At 48.4% G+C, this 19,095-nt stretch overlaps 1 protein-coding gene across 1 annotated transcript in view; it reads right to left on the bottom strand.

Moving 5' to 3' along the window:
* Nucleotides 1-910: 910 nt before the first annotated feature.
* PGPEP1L (pyroglutamyl-peptidase I like) overlaps nt 911-19,095 on the bottom strand; it is a 34,109-nt gene continuing 15,924 nt past the window's right edge. The window contains exons 3-5 of the mRNA XM_059418479.1: nt 3,217-3,339; nt 1,988-2,214; nt 911-1,219 (exon numbers count right to left, since the gene is read on the bottom strand). Coding sequence (XP_059274462.1) covers nt 970-1,219; nt 1,988-2,214; nt 3,217-3,339 — 600 coding nt within the window. The 3' untranslated portion in view covers nt 911-969. The remainder of the gene's footprint in view (nt 1,220-1,987; nt 2,215-3,216; nt 3,340-19,095) is intronic.

Here is a 19,095-nt window from a genome sequence, read left to right as displayed (position 1 = left end):
GACGCATGCGCCGAGGGTAAAGGGGGAGAAGAAAAAAGCGATTAAAGAAGAAGGTTCGCCGCTACGTGAGTCTCCGAGTCGTTCTTGCGGGCCGAGAGCGACATGACTGGATAAACAAAATGTGGTCTGCACAAAAATGAAATATTACTCAGTCTAAAAAAGGAAATTCTGACACAAGCTACAACATGGATGAACCTCGAAGATGTGCTCCGTGAACTAAACCAGTCACAAAAGGACAAAGAGTATGATTCATTTATACGAGGTCCTTGGAGTAGCCAAATTCAGAGATGGAGGATGGAATAATGGTTGCCAATGGCTACGGGAAGTGGGAGGGATGTTGTTTAATAGAGACAGAGTTTCAGTCTGGGATGCTGAGAAAGTTCTAGAGATAGACAGTGGTGATGTCTGTGCAAGTGAATGTCCATAAACACTGAAAAACGGTTAAAAGGGTAAATTTTATGTTGTATATTAAATACAATTTTACTACTAAAAAGAGTAGAAAAAGAAAAACCAAACTGTAGAGATTCAAGGAGCAGAAGCAGCACACGGCACTTGATGCATGAAGGTAGAAGCCAGGGAGGGGGTACCAAGCGGCTGCTCCCCGCCCCGGTTTTTCCCCCTGGCCAGCTGGTCACAGATCAACCCACCACATGCAGCTCTGCCCAGCAGGTCTGCGGTCTTAGCAATCTGGGCAGGATTCCACAGGCCCCTGCGCAGTCTTTTTAAAAGAAAAAAAAAAAATTACTAGGATTTCATTTTATTGTCATGAAAACCATAACTGAAGCTAGTTAATCCCTTGTGAAATGTCTGCCTTTCAGAGTGTTCTTCTTTCTTCTGACAATAAAATAACCCTTTGTGATTTCGTTGGGCTAATTCAGAGCTTTTATTTCCTCGTATAAACTGTTTTACAAGCCATTTTTTAAAAGTCTCTCAAAGCACAGCTGAACTCTGCACACAGGATTGAAACATTTAATTTTCTCTAAAGGAGCAGTCCCCCAATTGGTTCCCCTGGGCTGGAATCGCCACGGTTGAGTTTTCTGCGAACGAGGCTTCAAGCTCAGGCTTTCTCAGCTCCTCCAGCATGTCCTGGATGATGACTTGCAAGGCTTTGCCCAGCAGCCTGGCTGGGAACCAAAGGGATAACCGAGGCACGTGGATGAGGGCCGCGTACCCATTTCCATGATGCAAAGACAGGTAATAGGTGTAATCACAGACGTATCTGCAACCACATGAAATGCTGTGTTACTACTCCCTCAGCCAGCCTCTAATCCCAGGGAAGCGTGAGCGTAAGGGACAATGCAGCATCCCCAAAGCACGAAGACTGCCACCCAGGGAGATTTAGGTTTTGTTCTTCTGCCTTAGAAAGAAGAGTTGCGGGGAATGAACAGGGGAGAGACAGATTCTTGTTCTCACGGTCCCACAATCAGCAAGCAGCAGAGCCTGGGAAGGACGAGAGTTTCAAGTAACTAGTTCAAAACACTTTTACACCCCAACCCCTTTCATTCATGTCTACTGAGTCACTTGTTTATTCATTCTTGGGGAGCGGTGGGGGAGTGAAGTGGAGAAACTATCTACCGGCAGGTCAGAGTTTGGAGGAACCAAGGTAAATTCATCTCTATGTGGGGCTAAATGACAATAGCTAACTCACAACCTGGGCAGCCATAGAGAAAAACAAAGCATCCACAAACGTCAGTGGCTCTCAAAATATGCCTTCCCATCTCTTCTCTATCCAAGCACCAAAGGCTGGGGTCGGGGGCCTTGGACCAGAGACCCGGGGCGGGGACAACAACTCGGTGGTCTGCAGGAGCCCCCCCCCACACCCCCCCGTCCCGGGGTGGCACCGCGTGAGCAAGTGCCCAGCTGGACCCTGCAGGATGGCCTTCCCGTGGGGAAGGGGGGCATCCGGGGAGAGACCCTGGTCGGAGGATGCGCTGCGGTCGTTTCCCCTCCTCTACCCCTTCAGGGACCCAACACCCACAGGAGGTACCTGCCGGCATCTCGAGAAAAGATCACCTCCACACCCTCCACGGCAATGCGCTTGCGCACTGCCTTCATGCTGACCTCCGACGCGATCACTTCCGGGCCATCCGGAAGGCACTCGCCGCAAGCCGGCCGGAAGCCCCGGATGTCGGCGTCCTGGTAGCTCCGGTTCTTGGCGCACTGCTCCAGAATGATGGCCTTGGCGGAGGTGTCCATGCCGATGTGCACAACGAACTGCATCCATCCATGCGGCGGCCAAGAGATTGGGGAAACTGAGGCCTGCTCTGCTCCCCGGTTATGGCTGAAGGGCCAAGCCCAGCAAGAGCACGGGGTGCAAAGCATCACAAAGCCCCGATCTGGCACACACCTCCGGGCTTCCCTGCAGACTCTTCCCCCTCTCCCCCCACCATGAATGTGCGGGAATGCAAAACAACCGGATAGAAACCCATGTGACATTTAATTTAACTACTTTTATAGGGGCAAATATTCTTGACGGGTGATGTGTTTCCCCTTCTTTTCCCTGGGGTGGGGAAGACTAGCACATGGGAAGCTTACCATTTCCCAGGAAACTCCCCTTTCCCCTCTCTTTTATGAAACTCTAGTAAAGGAAGGAACAGTGTAATAAAATATTGTTGGGATTTTTTGAGCTGATTATTTTTCCTCTTTGAAAAATAGCCGTGTTGCGTTTTATCAAAACACCTGGGGCAGTTGTCTTAATGGTTTGGTGGTGTGTGTTGTGTTAACCTCATCATCAGGACTTTCTATTTTTTGGACATTTGTACCAATTGTTTTTATATAATGACTGTTCAGATAAAAAAAGGCTGGGTGTGATGGAGATGGGACCTCCCCAGATGAGCCACCTGCCAACCTCCCTTCTAGGCGCAAAAGGTCCTTGTCTCTCGCTTCACCTCACAGCCAACCTGCCCTCCATGGTGATGGCTGAGACCTAACCCAAGGGCTTATTGGTTGGGTGGAAACTATCTCTGAGTCCCGGCAAGAATAAAGATTCCATTTATTTTTCCTCCTTCCCTATCTCCAGAATCTTCTTCCAAGATCCACTCTATTTCAGCTTAAACTTTTATGATCAGACCCAGAACCTTAGAAAATTGGCTGGGACCTTACTGGTGGGACAACCCTAGAACAAGGGTCCAGGTGTTTACAGGCTCTGGGACTCCAACACGTCATCATCCCCGACCCCCTTCCCCCAGCTTCACTGCCTCCCCAGCCATCGTTTACTTGTGGTTTAAGATCTTCCCAGATTCTGGTGACCTTCTGCTTCACCTCCCTGTAATCTACAGGCAGCTGGAGAATCCGCAGCTCTATGTTCTTGTCACTGTTCAGTCCCAGCTTGGACAGCTCCTGCAGGAAGAAGCATGTAGACTCAACCTAATGGGACAACCCTGAAAAGCTAACTCTTGGGTCACTCACTCTATTCCCAGGGTCTTCTGTGGGCCTGGACCCTGCCCTCAAGGAGCTCAGGTGCTGGTGAGGGGCCAGCAGGAGAGTCACAGTTCCTGCCCCTCAAAGCCCCCAAAAAAGGGGTACCTCCATGGCATATCTGACCCAGCCTTCCAGTTAGACAATGGTCTTCAAAAGGGATGCAGGGTAGATGTCGAGAACAAATGGGGGCGAGCCAGATGAAGAACCTGGGGACAAGCAGGCCAGGCAGGGGGCTTCAGAGGCACGGGGGAGAATGAGGAAGAGCCGCTGGAAAACCTAGTGGGACTTGGCGCAGGGCAGTGGGTTTGGGGCAGGGAAAGCCTTCCTCTGGGTGTCCTGCATCTCCAAGGACAGGATGTTTAGCACCCCTGGACTCTGAGCCAAGCATTAACTGCCTGCGGCATCCCTGGGCATTCTGACAAGTAAGCCACCACCATCAATGGTGTAACAGGAGGCACTGCATGTGGGTAAGGGTGGGAACAGAAGCTAGAAAAGTCTATAAAATCCAGACTGGGTACTTCACTAGAGTTTGGACTTTAGCTAGAGCAAAAGGGAGCCATCTAAGGATTGTGTGCAAGGAGCTAATGGGTCAGAGCCTCTTCCTAAGAGGATGGCAGTGGAAGGGGGTTGGGGGTGGGGGTGGGGATCATGAGGTTGGCTTTGCACCTGCTGAGTTTGAAGGGGAGGGACCTGGCTTCTTGGCTTTGTGCGTTTGGAGCTCACAGAGAGGATTCTGGGAAGACAGTAGCATGTCAAGGCTGCAAAGACATGGGTTTAGATGAGATCTGGATGGGGTGGGCGGGGGTGCAGAGATAGGAAAGAAGTCCTGTGGAGAATAACCCAACGTCAGGGAGCACCCTCCTTCACGGGCAGGGAGTTTGGAAGGAAGAAAGCCAGGGAGTGAGATCTCAGGACTGTGTTATGCACTGTTGGGAAACGTTAAATCAGAAACCTGCAGGCTGTATCCTTTCCCCACTCCAGGAGCTAGGCTTGTCACCAGGATAGTTTCGGATTAGCACCTCTTTTTTTTTCCCGCCTCCCTTCGCTGGCAATTTAGGATATCCAGGAGCATGTCTCCTTGGAGAGAGGTTGCTGTTGGGCTTGTCAGGCCTGCCCAAAGGTCACAGACAGGACATTCTGGGGCCCTGCCCTGGGCTTCAGAGGAGACAGGCAGGGATGATGGGCCCCAATGCAGATCGGCCTCTGCTGCTCTCATGAAGGAGAGCACTTCTGGCTGACTTTCGATGTCTCAGGTCTGGCCTCGACAAGCTCGGCGGTCCTGAAGGGCTCAGCTTGGCCCACCAGACACCCACTCAGAAGCCCAGTTCCTCCACCCGGCTCAAGCTTTATCCTCTTCCAAAAGTAAGTGCCAAGATCACATCCCCATTTGGGGCCTGAAGGGGCGACTTCATTTGCCTGACTCCGGTGGGGTGAGGCACGAAGGAGGGCCAGGTCACCTGGGACGGGGGCCTGGAGGCTGAGCTTCCAGATGGGCATTCTAAGGACCAGACAGTCCAACTCCTGTGTCTCTGTTTTGACCCGTCCTGTGGGGCATGAGTGAGACAGGAACAGGGAGGCTGGACCTCTCTAGAAGCTCCCATGGGAGACAGGCATCGCTCAGGCCTTTGCCTTTGATGTGAGGAGGGTGAAGAGGCCGTGGTTTGGCTCCCGGCTGCTTCTCAGACCCTAGTCATCCGTGAAGAACTAGTTTCTTCTACTTGATGGGATTCTCATGGGGTCTGGCTCTGAGCAAAGCCTGCAGGGGAGCCCCAGAACCAAAGAGAATTACCAGGGAATCTGCCTTCAGAGCTGACCCCCCAAGAAGCTGCTGTAGCCCAGCCGTCAGTGGAAATGTCAAGTAATTACTCTCACAAAGCCTATAAAGACGCGGTGCCCCAGGGATGGGGGCAACTACCCTGAGCCAGGCAGGCCTGGTCAGGCCCAGTCAGGCCCAGCACCCAGCTGTCCAGTGGTGACTGGTCAGCACCCCCTCTTCGCAGAGGAATGAGGCTCTTGTTCTGGGTTGGCACACAGAAGCCCAGACCAAAACAGGCTGCGGAAGGGGCCCCTCTCTCTCTCTCTTTTTTTTTTTCCCCTACCTCAGGGGGTTCTGGGAGCTGGCTTTGGGGAGCTCTTTGCATGAGTTTCCTATGGTGTAATGACAAAGTGGGTGGCTCAGCCGCAAATTTTATCACCCAAACCTGTAAGAAAGGAGATCCAAATCTAGGTGTCGGCAGGGCCGTGAACCTGAAGGACAGGGACCCCGCCTGCTTAATCCAGCTTCTGGGAGTCCCGGGCACCCTGGGCCTCCGCGGTGTCTCTGCGGGCTTCCCCTGGTCTTCCCTCTGCGCCCAGCTGCCTCGAGTCCAGGTGCCCCCGTTTTATAAGGACGCTCAGTCCCTGGCACCGTCTGGCCGTGCTCAGACCAGAAGGCGATGGCATCACCCTCTCCAGAGTAGGAAGTGCCAGGACGCTGAACTGTCGCCGTCCTGGGAATCCACAGAAGCGCTGTGGGGTGGACGGTGTTCGACATCCAACTTGACCACTTTGTGTTTTTTTCTGTATCTGGAAAATAATTCCCAGGAGATTAAAGCATCCCACTTCTGCTCATCACGCGTTTCCTTTTAAGCGGCCAACCTGATGCCCAGATAGATGCACTTGACCGCAGGCTGGTGCTCGCATGCCCCCCTCCCCGTGAGTTCCAGCGTAAGTCCGCGGCCACGGCCCAGCCCCATGGCCAGCCCCATGGAAACTGCAGCATGGGGCACACGGTCACGGACTCCGAGTCGGATAAGGATGGGTGCCACGCGCTGCGTCCCATCAGCTCGGCCGTGTGTGGCCAACCAGTCAATGAAGAAAACTTTGTGTCTAGAGACCCTTGGTTATGAGAGTTGCACATAAGGGCTTGTGGACCTGTGTCGACGTGAACTTATTCAGGCGTTGCCTTCAGTGTCTTCATGGTGTATGCTCTTTCTAACAAGAACGTCACCCTCTTCTTCTCTCTCTCTCCACTGTTGTCCTGACAAGAGAAGAGCCTGCAGCTTGGCGGGTCTGCCCGGTCACCAGACTCTTCTCAAGCTGCAGAGCCTCCCCAGGGAGGAGGTGGCCGCGGCCACCCACACTGTACGGCTGCAAGTCCGGGGGTCTGAGCTGGGTCCCCAGGAGCCTTTTGACCTGGGGGTGGGGGCGGAGGGTGTGGATGACAGTTCAAGCTGACAGAGGAGGGAGGACAGCCGGGACAGTGTCCGTACCTTCCCAGGCTGCAGGCCTCGCCTGGGCCCTGGCCAAGCCGCCTGGGCGACCATGGGAAGTCTGCGGCCATCCCAAGGTCACCAGGACTGGTAGGGGACCGTAGAGGTATAAGAGAGGGTCCTATGAACTGAAATGTGTCCCCCGCAACATTCATAGACTGAGGCCCTACCCCTCCCAGTGTGATGGTATTTGCAGACAAGGCCCTCAGGAGGTGACAGATAAGGTCAGGAGGGTGGGGGCCCCAGGACGGGATTAAAGGCTGATAAGAAGAGGAGGAGACAATCAGAGCCTTTCTTTCCTTGCTACGTGAGGACACAGCCAGAAGGTGGCCCTCTGCCAGCTAGGGACAGGGTTGTCACCAGAAACGGAACCTGCTGGGGCCTTCGTCTCGCACGCGGCCTGCGACTGCAGTCCTGACTCGGGATATTGAGGAAACTTTTCTAACTTGACATTATGAAGAGAATCTCCAGGCACTACTTCATGGGGACAGTCTGCTCTGGCATTCTCTCATTCTCTCTCTCCCACTCACACACACACACTTGGTGTCCTGGGCCACCTACCAGGGCCCATGGCAGACAAAGGCATTTTACAGAAAAGGAGGGCAAGCTGGAGCCCCTCACCAGCTCAGTCTAGAACAAGGAGGGCGCAGGGCGGAAGGGGGACACAGACAGAGCCAGACCCCAGCTATAGGGCCACAGCGAAAGGCATGGGCTTTGGGGTCAGGAAGACGCTGGTTTGAGACTTGTCTCTGCCACCTTCCAGCAGGCGAACTCGGGTACGTTACTAGCCTGGGTGGGACTCCGTTCTCTCATCTGTGAAATGGGGAGAATGAAAAGTCTGAAGAGTTTTCACGAATATTAAATAAAAGGATTCACCCAAAAAAGTGCCTAGCACAGTGCCTGGCACACAGGGATTTATATGAGGGATCAGTGCTTATAATTAATCATTATAATTGGGAAAGTCATGCAAGGATTTATGGAAAGTGACATTTAGTAGAATTTGATGAGCCTGGGGCCTGTCAGAAGCAGTGAGTCGAACATTCTGCCTAAGCAGAAGGCAGGCCTTCTCTCTGCCGAGCAGGGCTGGTTGTTTTAGCAAAGAGAATGTAGGTTCTGTGCAGACCTGGAGGGAGCCAGGGGTTTGTGCTTCCCAGATTGGCACAATGCTTTGTGCTCAAGGAGGGGAGAGAGATTGAGCCTGGCATAACCATGCTTACCACAGCGGAATCCCGAGGGCTGTGCCAGCCAGAGGAATGACAAGGCCCAGCAGGACACCGAGTGCCCATGCAGGGCTCATAGTCCCTCAAAGAAGCCCAAATCCCACCAGGTGCTGAGGTCCTGGGGAAGCAGGGAGCCTGCCTTCCGCCTCCTTCTCCCACTTCTTCCTGTCTCTGCGTCGCCTGAAATCTGGTCACCAGGAACACATGGTAGTTTAACAAAAGGAGCCGAAGAGAGGGAAAAAGACACCAGTTGCTCTCGGAATTTTTTCAAATCCATTGAGGCTGGGACACCAACTGGTGTTGGAAAAACAGTTGCTGTTTTTTTCCAAAATGTGATTGCTTCCCCTATCAGATGAGAGTTCCCGGCTAGGACCGGCGAGCAAGGATGCGTCTCTTCATTCAGTCATTTGAGCAAAACTCCTGGGAGCCTCCAGGGCTGTCCTCAGCTCCAGGCTGAGTGTGTCCTGGTGGGTCACATCCTTAGAGGAGACACAGACTAGAAACAGGAGGTGATGACAGGCTCCTGGCAGGAATGGCTGGGTTGGGCCCTCCCTGAGCTGCAGAAGCCTGGGGGTGGGAGGAGGTAAGAGAGAAGGAGCCCGCACCTTGCCTTTCCCACTACCAGTTGCGTGAGTTTGGGCAAGTCATTGAAACTTGCTGAGCCTCAGTTTCCCCGTCTGTAAACCACAGTAAAACGGGACCAACTTCCTATGGGTTGCTGTAAAGGTGAAGCTGTACACGCAGAGTTGCAGTCTCAGAGGGCTGCAGGGAGGAGGCGGCTTTCACCGGGACTTGGAGGATGAGCAGGATTTTGCTAGGGAAAGCAAGAATGCAGCTTGGAGACGTATGCAGACACTCCCCTCTCTCTCTCTTTCTCACTCCCTTTCTTCTTCCCTCTTTCGCTCCCTTTACAATGAATTTATTGACACCTGAAAACCCCTGAGACGAAACAAGTCAAAAAAACAAAACAAAGCCAGATCTCGGGCTATTTCCTGTAGCCATTCATGGAAATGGAAACAGACTGAAATGAGTGTCCCTTGAGGGGAGAGTGAGACTGATTCTCTTTTTATTATTATTATTGTAGTACGATTGACATCTGTAGGGGCAATTCTTACCTCTTTGCATAGTCTGCTTAAGACTTTTACAATGGGTATGCATATACTATTTTTCTGGTTCTAAAATCTTGAAAACAAAAATGGCTCACTAATCAGACTAGCTGCTCCTGGAGAATGCTTGCTGTGTAGCATACTATGCCCACCTCTTCAGAACCTTTCTGATAAAATGCTAACAATGCACCCATTTTACAGATGAAGAAACTGAGGCCCAGAGAGGATCCAATTACAAGAAGGGAGGTATTTCAGGAAGAAGCCACCAAGGTGATGTTAGCACAACAGTGGGGTCAACTCTTTAAATAATTTGGGAAATCATAAGTGATTTGAGAAATCTTGGGATTCTGTTTAAAGGTCACTCGCTGGGCACCGGGGTGGCTCAGTGCTTAAGCAGTTAAATGTCTTCAGCTCGGGTCATGATATCAGGGTCCTGGGCTGGAGTCCCGTGTCCCACTCCCTACTGAGCAGGGAGCCTGATTTACCCTCTCCCTCTGCCGCTCCCCCATGCTCCTACACTCTCTCTTTCAAATAAATTTTTAAAAAATCTTTAGAAATAAAAAAAAAGGTCACTCTCTCTTCCTTAACAAAGCCACATTCCCTTCTCCATATGTGACGACTGTCCTAGCATACTCCTCCAAATCATTCCTCCACACTGGCGGGTCAAGGCGTAAAAAGCCACTAATAAAAAACAGAGACCCCCGTAATTCCCAAACCTCTCTATGGAGCAGTTGTTTCCAAACATTTTGATCATATGCCCCTATTAATAAAAGATTTTAGTGTGTACACAGATGTGCGCGGGCGCACACACACACACACACCTACACACTCCAATTAGTTGATGTCTTGATATCTCAAGAGATGATATACCTTTCAATAGGCTTCATTATTCCTAAGCAGATATAAATCTATAATTTCAATGGTTTTCTTAATTCCTCCTCTTTTGAGGGAAGGGGCAACTTCTTATCAGCTGGTCATTGTTTTTATGTAAACACCTTGGCAGGCACAGAACTCCTTGGAGAAGCAAGAGTACCCGTTACTTTCACATGTTTGCTTGGGTTCGCATGAATCATGTTCTCTTTTATCTGTGGGTTTTTGCAGATTATATTTGTGAGGGTTCTTTGATCATAATTTAAAGATTAGTTTAATTAAAACTGGATAATATCATCCTGAAACCCATTAACTTGGCTGAAATAATTGTAATAAATTAAAGTGAATCAGAGAAGGAGGGCTTCTCCAGCACCAAAAGCTTCCCTCACCCCAAGAGTGACACATTCCTTTGTCCCTCTGAAAAATGTGTTGTTCTACATTTTACACAGTGTCATGCAGTGTTACAATTCACATCCCTGCGCACACCACCAAGGCCAGCGGCAGCCCAACTATGAGATATCGGTCAAGGTTAATTTCTTGATTATTTTCATAGACTAAAAACATAAAAATTCACACCTGTTAGGATGGCCACTGTGGGGGGGGGAAAGAAGAAAGGGAAGAAAAAAAACAGGTGTCGGTGAATGTGTGCAGAAACTGTAACCCTTTGCACTGCTGGTCGGCATGCAAAATGGTGCGGCCGCTGTGGACAACAGTATGGCGGTCCCTCCTTGTTTGAAAAATAGAGTCAGTGTTATGATCCAGCAATCCTATTTCTGGGTATACATCCAAAAGAACGGGAAGTGTGATCTCAAAGAGATATTGGCACACCCAGGTTCAATGCAGCATTTTCGCCAGGGCTGAGAGGTGGAAGTAACTCAGATGTCCATCAATGGGTGAACGGATGAACAAAAGTGAGGCTTATACCAGCAATGGAATATTAATTGGCCTTAAGAAGGAAGAAACTTCTGACATGTGGCACAAACCTAGATGAAGCTTGAAGGCACGATGCTCCGTGAAATAAACCGGTCACAAAAAGACAAATCTCAGGGCACCTGGGTGGCTCAGTGGGTTGGGCCTCTGTCTTTGGCTCAAGTCATGATCTCAGGGTCCTGGGATCGAGCCCCGCATTGGGCTCTCTGCTCATCGGGGAGCCTGCTTCCCTCTCTCTCTCTGCCTACTGCTCTGCCTGCTTATGATCTCTCTCTCTGCATCAAATAAATTTTAAAAATCTCTTAAAAAAAAAAAAAAGGACAAATCTCATGTGACTCCACTTATACATGGGACCCAAAGTAGCCAAACTGGTAGAGACAGAAAGGAAGATGGTGGTCCCCTGGGGTGGGGGGCAGCGGGCAACGGGCAACGGGCAGTTGTTTTCAGTTGTATTCCTTCTCTCTTTCGAGGTATTGAGTTTCACTCTTGCAAGAGGACTTGAGCTCTGTTGCAGAACAATATGAATATACTTAAAACTATTGAACCATACGCTTAAAAATGGTACAGATGGTACATTTTATGTTTTCCATCACAATTTTTTTAAAAAAACATAGAAATGGAGAGCCTAACGTCTTCATCCTATAGCCCGGTGAATCCCACTATGGAAATGAGTTTGGATCCTCGAGTTGGTGCTGATGTAGGAAGTATTGGAAAGACCTTGGGGTGAGGGGTGGGGGGCCCACACACCTCTGGTTAGGGACCGGAAAGGAAAGGGTTGCCTCAGGAGGTCCAGACTACTCAAACCGTACACATTCCCAAGAAAGACCTGTCCTCAGGATTGGTCCTTGGCTAGCTCCTGGGAGAAGAGCTCTGAGCCCTTAGGATGTTCCCCCCAGTAGGAGTGGTTTTGTATCCTTGAGGCAATGGGTCACATCGTATTAACTTGATTAGTTTCTGCTAACAGGGTGATTTGTTTCTGCTCTGGAGTCTGAATAGCTGAGGTCAACCTGGAAGGCACTGCCTGCATATATGCCCAACCCTCAATAAAAACCAAGACTCAGATGTTTCCTGGATTGAAACCACTGCACACTTGTTGTCATAGGTCACTGCTGGAGAGTAACTTGGACCCCCCCAAGCTTCAGAAACTCGTGCCTGGTCTCTCCTGGTCTTTGCTCATGCCCTTTTCCCTTAGTCAATTTTAGTCTTTCAGAAAATGTTCAGAGTCTTGAGTCAGGTGTATTGTAGAGCCTGAGGATGGTCTTGGGACCAGCTGACACAGGCCTCTCAGCATCTCTTGGGTCCTGGTTCTTCCTTTAGAATCATTTCTCCTGGGGCATCTGGGGGCTCAATCGGTTAAGTAGACCTCTGCTTTTGGTTCAGGTCATGGTCCCGGGGTCTGGGGATTGAGCCCCACATCAGGCTTTGTGTTCAGTGCGGAGCCTGATTCTCCCTCTGCCTCTGCCACAACCCCTGTTTGTGCTCTCTCATTCGCTCTGTCAAATAAATTTTTAAAAATCTCAAAAAAAAAAATTTCTCTTTTCTTTTTTCCTCCTAGCTTTTGGTTCAAGTAGGAAAGAAGACAATTTTCTATGTATTCATTCATTCATTCATTCATTCATTCACTTTTTCAGTATTTTTGAGCCCTTCCTTCCACTAACCATTGTGCTGCCCTGTTTCTACCATGAATGGGAAATGCCCACGGAGGGTAAATGTCCTCAGAGCAAGTAGAGGGTGGGCCGGAGAGACCAGGTAGGTACAAAGTGGAGGACATTGTACATTGTAGGATTTGAGAGAAGTGGCTTGGAGCCCGGTGGAGTCAGGCTCAATTCCAGACGTGCCCCCTAGGGCACCAGCTCAGGCTCTTGACCTTGGACAAATGACTTGGGCTCTAGTGCTTCACAGGCCTTACCTGTAAACCTGAGACATGACTTCTGTCTTTGCATTGGCTCTTCATAGTGATGCTGTCCCCGAGTGGGTATTTGACCTATGTGGGGTACTTTCAGTATTTTGGGGAAACCTACTGGCTGGCCATGTCTAGGAGGTCAACAGCTTGAATATCCCCGAGTGCATATTTTACTTTATCCCACACTCTATCTAAAGTGATCTCAGAGTAATAATACTAATAATACTAACTCCACTTCCAACAATATAATTACTGATAAAGTTGAAGATATTTTTATTTTGTTTTATTTATTTTTTAAAGATTTTATTTATTTATTTGTCAGAGAGAGAAAGCACAAGCAGGCAGAGTGGCAGGCAGAGGCAGGGAGAGAAGCAGGCTTCCCACTGAGCAAGGAGCCCGATGCGGGAATGGATCCCAAGATCCCGGGATCATGACCTGAGCCAAAGGCAGCGGCTTAACCAACTGAGCCACCCAGGCATCCCTGTTTTGTTTTTGTTTCTATCCTTAAAGGAAACTGCTGTGTTTCAAAACCACGTGTGATCACATCACAAACTGGATACACTTCGAGGCTCATTAACTCAATTTACTTTTAATTTCTATGGATTGCTTTTTAAAAAAATATATAATTTTGTTTTATTAGTATGCAAAAATACCCCACACGGGTCCAAAGCTAAATCCACAAAACAAGCTTGACTCAGAGAAATCTAGTCTCTTCCCTTCCCCTCCATAGGAAATCGTTTTTCAGTTTTATGATTTATCCTTCCGTCTTTTTATTATCATAAACAAATATGGAACATTTATTCAGTACCCCTCCATTCTTATTATATAATTTCTCCATCATTGTGCATATGTCTTTTCTTGTATTTGCCAGAGTATCTTTGGGAGAGCTTCCTAGGAATTTGCTCGATTCTAGGCTATAAGCATATGTCCCTTTGTCATGTATTGCTAAATTCCCTTCCATTGAGATTGTACCATGTTGCATTTCCACTGGCAAGGCTTGGCAATACCCGTCAGCCTCACAGCCTCGCAGAGAAGTTGTCACACATTTGGATTTTTGCCAATCTGATCTTAGTATAGTTCTAATTTGCTTTTCTCATATGAATAAGTTGGAACATAATATCACATCGGGGAGAGGCATTTGTATTCCTTTCTCTGTAAAGCATCCTTTCACATCTATGGCCCATTTTTCTATAGCGTTATTCACCAATGTTTTTTTTCTATTCATAGAAACTCTTTACATATTAGGGATATTGCATTTTAATTTACAAGTGTCTCAGCTACATTTGGCCCATGATGACCAGATAGGACTGAATGGGGAAGAGAAAGGACAAGAGGCAATCATCCCCTTCGTCTAGCCAAAGAATGGCAGTGGGGAGTCGGCCAGAAGGGAAGGTCAGTGGAGACGGCCATTAGACTTGGCTGAATGTATCTCCAGTGGTTTGGTCCCAAGAATAACGCCACACCCTCCTGGTCTGTCAACCGTGCCCCTCACTCCTGGGAGGTCCCAGTTCCCATCCTGGAGTCTGGGCAGATTGAGGCTTCTGAGTACCCCCCCTCTGGGGACATGGAGACTCCAGGTGTTCTCAGAAACCAGGAAGCAAGTCTTACCCAGACCATCAACATGCCTCATAACGGTAAAGTCAAGGGTGTTTGGGAAAGCTGTTCAGGCTGGAAGGGCAGCAATTCCCACTCTAGATGCCTGTCGGGGGCGCCGTGGGGGCCAGAGCCGGGAGGGGGGCACTTCTTCAGTCCCATAGTCCCGGCAAGAGAGCCATTTTACAGGACGAATTGCTCCCTGAGTATCAGTCGGCTTTCAGACTCCCTGAGGCTGCTCAATGGGAACTTGGTCTCAGCAAGAGAATGGAAACGCATCCTCACTTAACAACTAACCCCAAGTAATCTCATCTCAGAAGAATGTTCCTCTGGCACATCTGGTTTCTACTTAGCTGGAAGCTCGTAGTCAAAGGAACTTGGGTCCATGAAGAGAAGGCTGCCTTGACTTCCCCTCTGCCTCTTTTCCCGGCTCTGGTACTGTGGTTCCATGATGATGCCCCCTGGATATCCAGCAGGTGCCCCTCTGCCTGGAACATGTCCCTGAGTGGCTTCTCCTCATCACTCAGGACCTGGACGAAATGTCACCTACTCAGAGAGCTCTTCTGGCTCATGTCTGCAAGAGGAGCTCACTGGACACCACCCACCGGGCCACCTTGGGTTCATGCTTGGTGGGTCCTTCACATTCACCGACATCGTCTTGCTTAGATCTGAGTTCTTTCTAGTCTGTTTCCTGCCGCAGAAAGCCAGCACCGCAGGGACGGAGGCTGAGGCTCTAAACACCTGGCGTGCAGGGGTGTCCCACATGTCCTGGAATCAAGCAGGGAGTGACTGGCCTGTCCCCGAACGGTTTCCCCACAGATACCCAATGGTGGGGTTCTTCACTGGGATTCTAGGATTAATCTGAAAAAACACAATAATAATTCTGCCTACTTAACACTTCCAGAATTTTATCAAACAGTGTTTCTAATCACGGAAATCTGAAGGTTTGAATGACCAGCCCCTTATGGGGCACACCCTGAAGAAGGAACCAGAAGTTTCTGTCATCTCGATGAGCAAGGAGGGTGTTTACATTTAATTTTGTTTTCAGTTTATTTTCCTAAATCCACTGTGGGAGATATTTTGGCCTGTGCCCATCTACTGGTCATGACGAGCGACAAGCCATACCACTTGAGATCCACAACTGTAAAAACCTTGGGACAATTTTCCAAACATACAGACACTATCTATTATTATCGGGATTATTTTCAGCGTCTGCAAACTGACCAGTCAAGAAACTCACAGGAATTGAGTTCATGACACCTCTCCACTTCTTTCATTGACCTTGATGCTTGACTCTTCATTTAAGAGTGCTGGTTTAACAGGATTTACATGAACAATGGGACACTAATCAGACTTGCAAAAGTTTTAAAATCTCCCCCCTCCCGGCCCCCTGGGTTGGGGTGTGTATGGAACGACCACAGTCACATTCTCTGTTGCTGGAAGGCGGAACTGGTACATCTCTTCTGAGGGGGAATATTGTTTCATGTGACACAGTAGCTCTAGGAAGGTCCCCACTATGGACTGAATGTTTGTGTCCCTCAAAATGCAGATGTTGAAACCCTAATCCCCAATGTGACAATATTTAGAGGTGGGGCCTTGGGGGGACAATTAGGTTTAGATAAGGTCATGATGGTGGGACCCCCATGATGGGACTAGTGGCCCTTAAAGAGGTAGGATGAAACTAGAACTCTCTGAGGGCAAGAAAGAAAGTCTGTGTGAGGTTATAACCAGGAAGCAGGGCTCCATCAAAAACCCAACCTTGTTGGCACCCTGATCTCACACTTCCAGCCTCCAGAACCATGATGAATAAATGTGTATTGTTTAAGCTCTCAGTCCATGGTATCTCATCATAGTAGCCTGAGCCAACTAAAACGGTTTCTAACAAAGCACATTTTCTAATACTCACACGCTGGTGTAATTCTGTGCCCCACCCCCTGCCCCGCCGCTGAGTCTGAACTGACTTGTGACTCATTTTAACTGAGAATTCAGCTGGGTCAGGGCCTGACCTACACCTTCAGAGTCTGAAGAGACCTCATGTAGGGAGGACAAAGGCTTTGTTGTCCCAGCTCCTCGGTCATGCTTCCATGATCCTGCCCTAGGCTCCATCTTAACACAATCGATGAGAGACTCAAGCAATTGAGCCTAGTGGTCCCACAGTGCTGGGAGAGATCACAGGGCTGGCTGTTTGACACCAGTAAGTCCTGGGGTGGTATCAAAGCCCAGCTATATGTACTCAATATAGAGCACGGCAATAAAGATTAGGAGGGCACACACTATACTAGTTTGTTAGGTGGTGTTGGTGTGTTACAATCTGTTTTCCTTCCTGCTTCCTTGTGGTCTTTGAAGGTCTTACCTAACTACTCATTTGGAATTGGAAAAAAGAACAACACGTGTTAAAAGTTAACTGTATGTTTCTTGCTTCCTTGAGGAAGTAGCATTTCTTTAAAAATGATATTCCTCCAAATATATTAATTTTGCTTCTACTATGTTCTAGACCTGTGCTAGGTACTCATGATGAACTGGAGACCGGGATGGACAAGGGAGAAGACAGGCAAATACTGAGAATAGTGTAATGGGGGTGGGGGGAGTGGCCAAGTTTAGTAGCAAATGTGAGAAGAAATAAAGATTTATAGAGAAAGAAGCCAGACACAAATGAAGATATACTGTATGATTCTACTCATATGAGGTAAACGAGAATAGTCAAATTCATAGAGAAGGGAAATGGAATGACGGTTACCAGGGGAAGATGGGGAGTTACGGTTTAATGGTGACAGAGTTTGTTTAGGATGATGGAACGTTCTAGAGACAGACGCTGGTGATGGTTGCATAATGATGTGAATTATTTAATGCCATCAACCTGTACACTTCAAAGGAGTAAATGATAAATCTACTATTATATATATTTTGTCATAGTTTAAAAAAAAATTATGGACTACACCATCATACTTGGCCACCAACATTGTTTAGCCTGGGTAGAAGTGCGATCTGAAGAAAGACTGAACTGCCAGTGACTAGGCTCAGGTTGATGCCTCCGTCTTTTAGACAGGGCTAATAGTTATGTGGGGCTTTTTTTTTTTTTTAAGATTTTATTTATTTATTTGGCAGATCACAAGTAGGCAGAGAGGAAGGCAGAGAGAGAGAAGGGAGGAAGCAGGCTCCCTGCTGAGCAGAGAGCCCGATGCAGGGCTCGATCCCAGGACCCTGGGATCATGACCTGAGCTGAAGGCTCAGTGGCTTTAAACCACTGAGCCACCCAGGCGCCCAATTATGTGGGGCTTTAAAAACATATTTATTTATCTGAGAGAGAGAGTGTGTGAGCAAGTGAGGTGAGGGTAGAAGGAGAGAGAGAGAGGGAGAATCCTCAAGCAGACTCCCAGCTGAGCATTGAGCCCAACATGGGGCTTGATCCCAAGACCCTAAGATCATGACCTAAGCCTAAGTCAAGAGATAGCCACTCAGCCAACTGAGCCACACAGGTGCCCCTGTTGTGTGGGGATTTTAACAAAGCCTACTCTTTTCCATATCTGAAAGTCTTCTAGGGTTTTATGGCATCAAGATCTAGAAGTCATCTTCTCAGATGAGGGCAGGAGAGTCTGAAAAGGGAACAGTGTCTGAGCTGTTCGCTTACTGAAAGTGTCTCAGAATTTGAGGGATCCTAAAGAGAAGTCATTATGGATGGCAATTATTCCCATATAAAGGCTGTATTGCAGACCTAGGGCCATGAAAATCTGGATGTCTCCCCAGGAACAAGGGAAGAGGCAGGGACAAGGGTGACTCCTGGGTTTATCTGGAGGTGGGGGTCGGAGGATGGCAAGCCAGTTGGAAGAGGGTCTTGCTAAGGGAAGCTCATGATTCAGTGTTTATTTGATGTATGTGAGCTGAACTAAGACTTTACAGGTTATTATTGTATTTGGTTGAACGCTCAGAGCTGCCTTTCAAGCCAAGACAGGGAGACAAAAGGACCTGGTCAACCTGGGCCTCAGTCTTCGACCTGTACAATGGGAATAATAGCCATATGGTATCCACCACAAAGATGATTAGGATCCCAGAGAACTCAAGCAAACTGGCAAAAGAGAAAAAAAAAAAAAGGCCTTGGTGACTGATGGGAGCAGTTTGAGTGTGGAGCAAGGACAGGAAGCCCAGCAGTGGTAAATGAACTTGAAAATTAATACAGAAATCATTGTCTATCTCTTCCTCCCTCCTTCTCTCTTTTCTCTCTTTTTCCATGGTCAGTCTCTACAGATTTATCAATTTTATTGATTTTTCTCGAAGAACCAGTTTTTGGTTTTTTTGATTTTAATTGTTAGGAGTCTGTTCTCTGTTTCACTGATTTCTGCTCCGATCTTATTATTTCCTTTCTTCTCTTTAGTTCAGGTTTAACGTGCTCTTCTTCGTCTAATTTCTTGCAGTAGAAACTGTGGTCACTGATTTGAGACCTTTCTTCTTTACTAGTATTGCTCAGTGCTACACATTTCCTCCTGAGTTCTGCGTTCGCAGCACACCACACGTTTTAATAGGCTCTCTTTTAATTCTCATTCATTTTCAAAGACTTTCTAACATCCCTTTTGATTTATTTGGGCCATGGCTTATTTAGATATGCATTTAGTTTCCAAATATTTGGGGATTTTCCAGACATCACTCTGTTGTTGATTTCTAATTTAAATCCACTGTGCCCAGGGAACATACTTTGCATGACTTGGATCCTTTTGAATTTGTTCAGACTTGTTTTGTGGCCCAGGATCTTAAATATATGAAAAATGTTCTATACACACTTGAAAGAGTGTGTATTCTGCGGATCCTGG

The sequence above is a fragment of the Mustela nigripes genome, chromosome 13 (assembly GCF_022355385.1).
Source record: "Mustela nigripes isolate SB6536 chromosome 13, MUSNIG.SB6536, whole genome shotgun sequence".
In the NCBI taxonomy this organism is placed as follows: Eukaryota; Metazoa; Chordata; class Mammalia; order Carnivora; family Mustelidae; genus Mustela; species Mustela nigripes.
The sequence above is the reverse complement of the archived record's forward strand: the minus strand, read 5'-3'. Positions and strand labels throughout refer to the sequence as shown.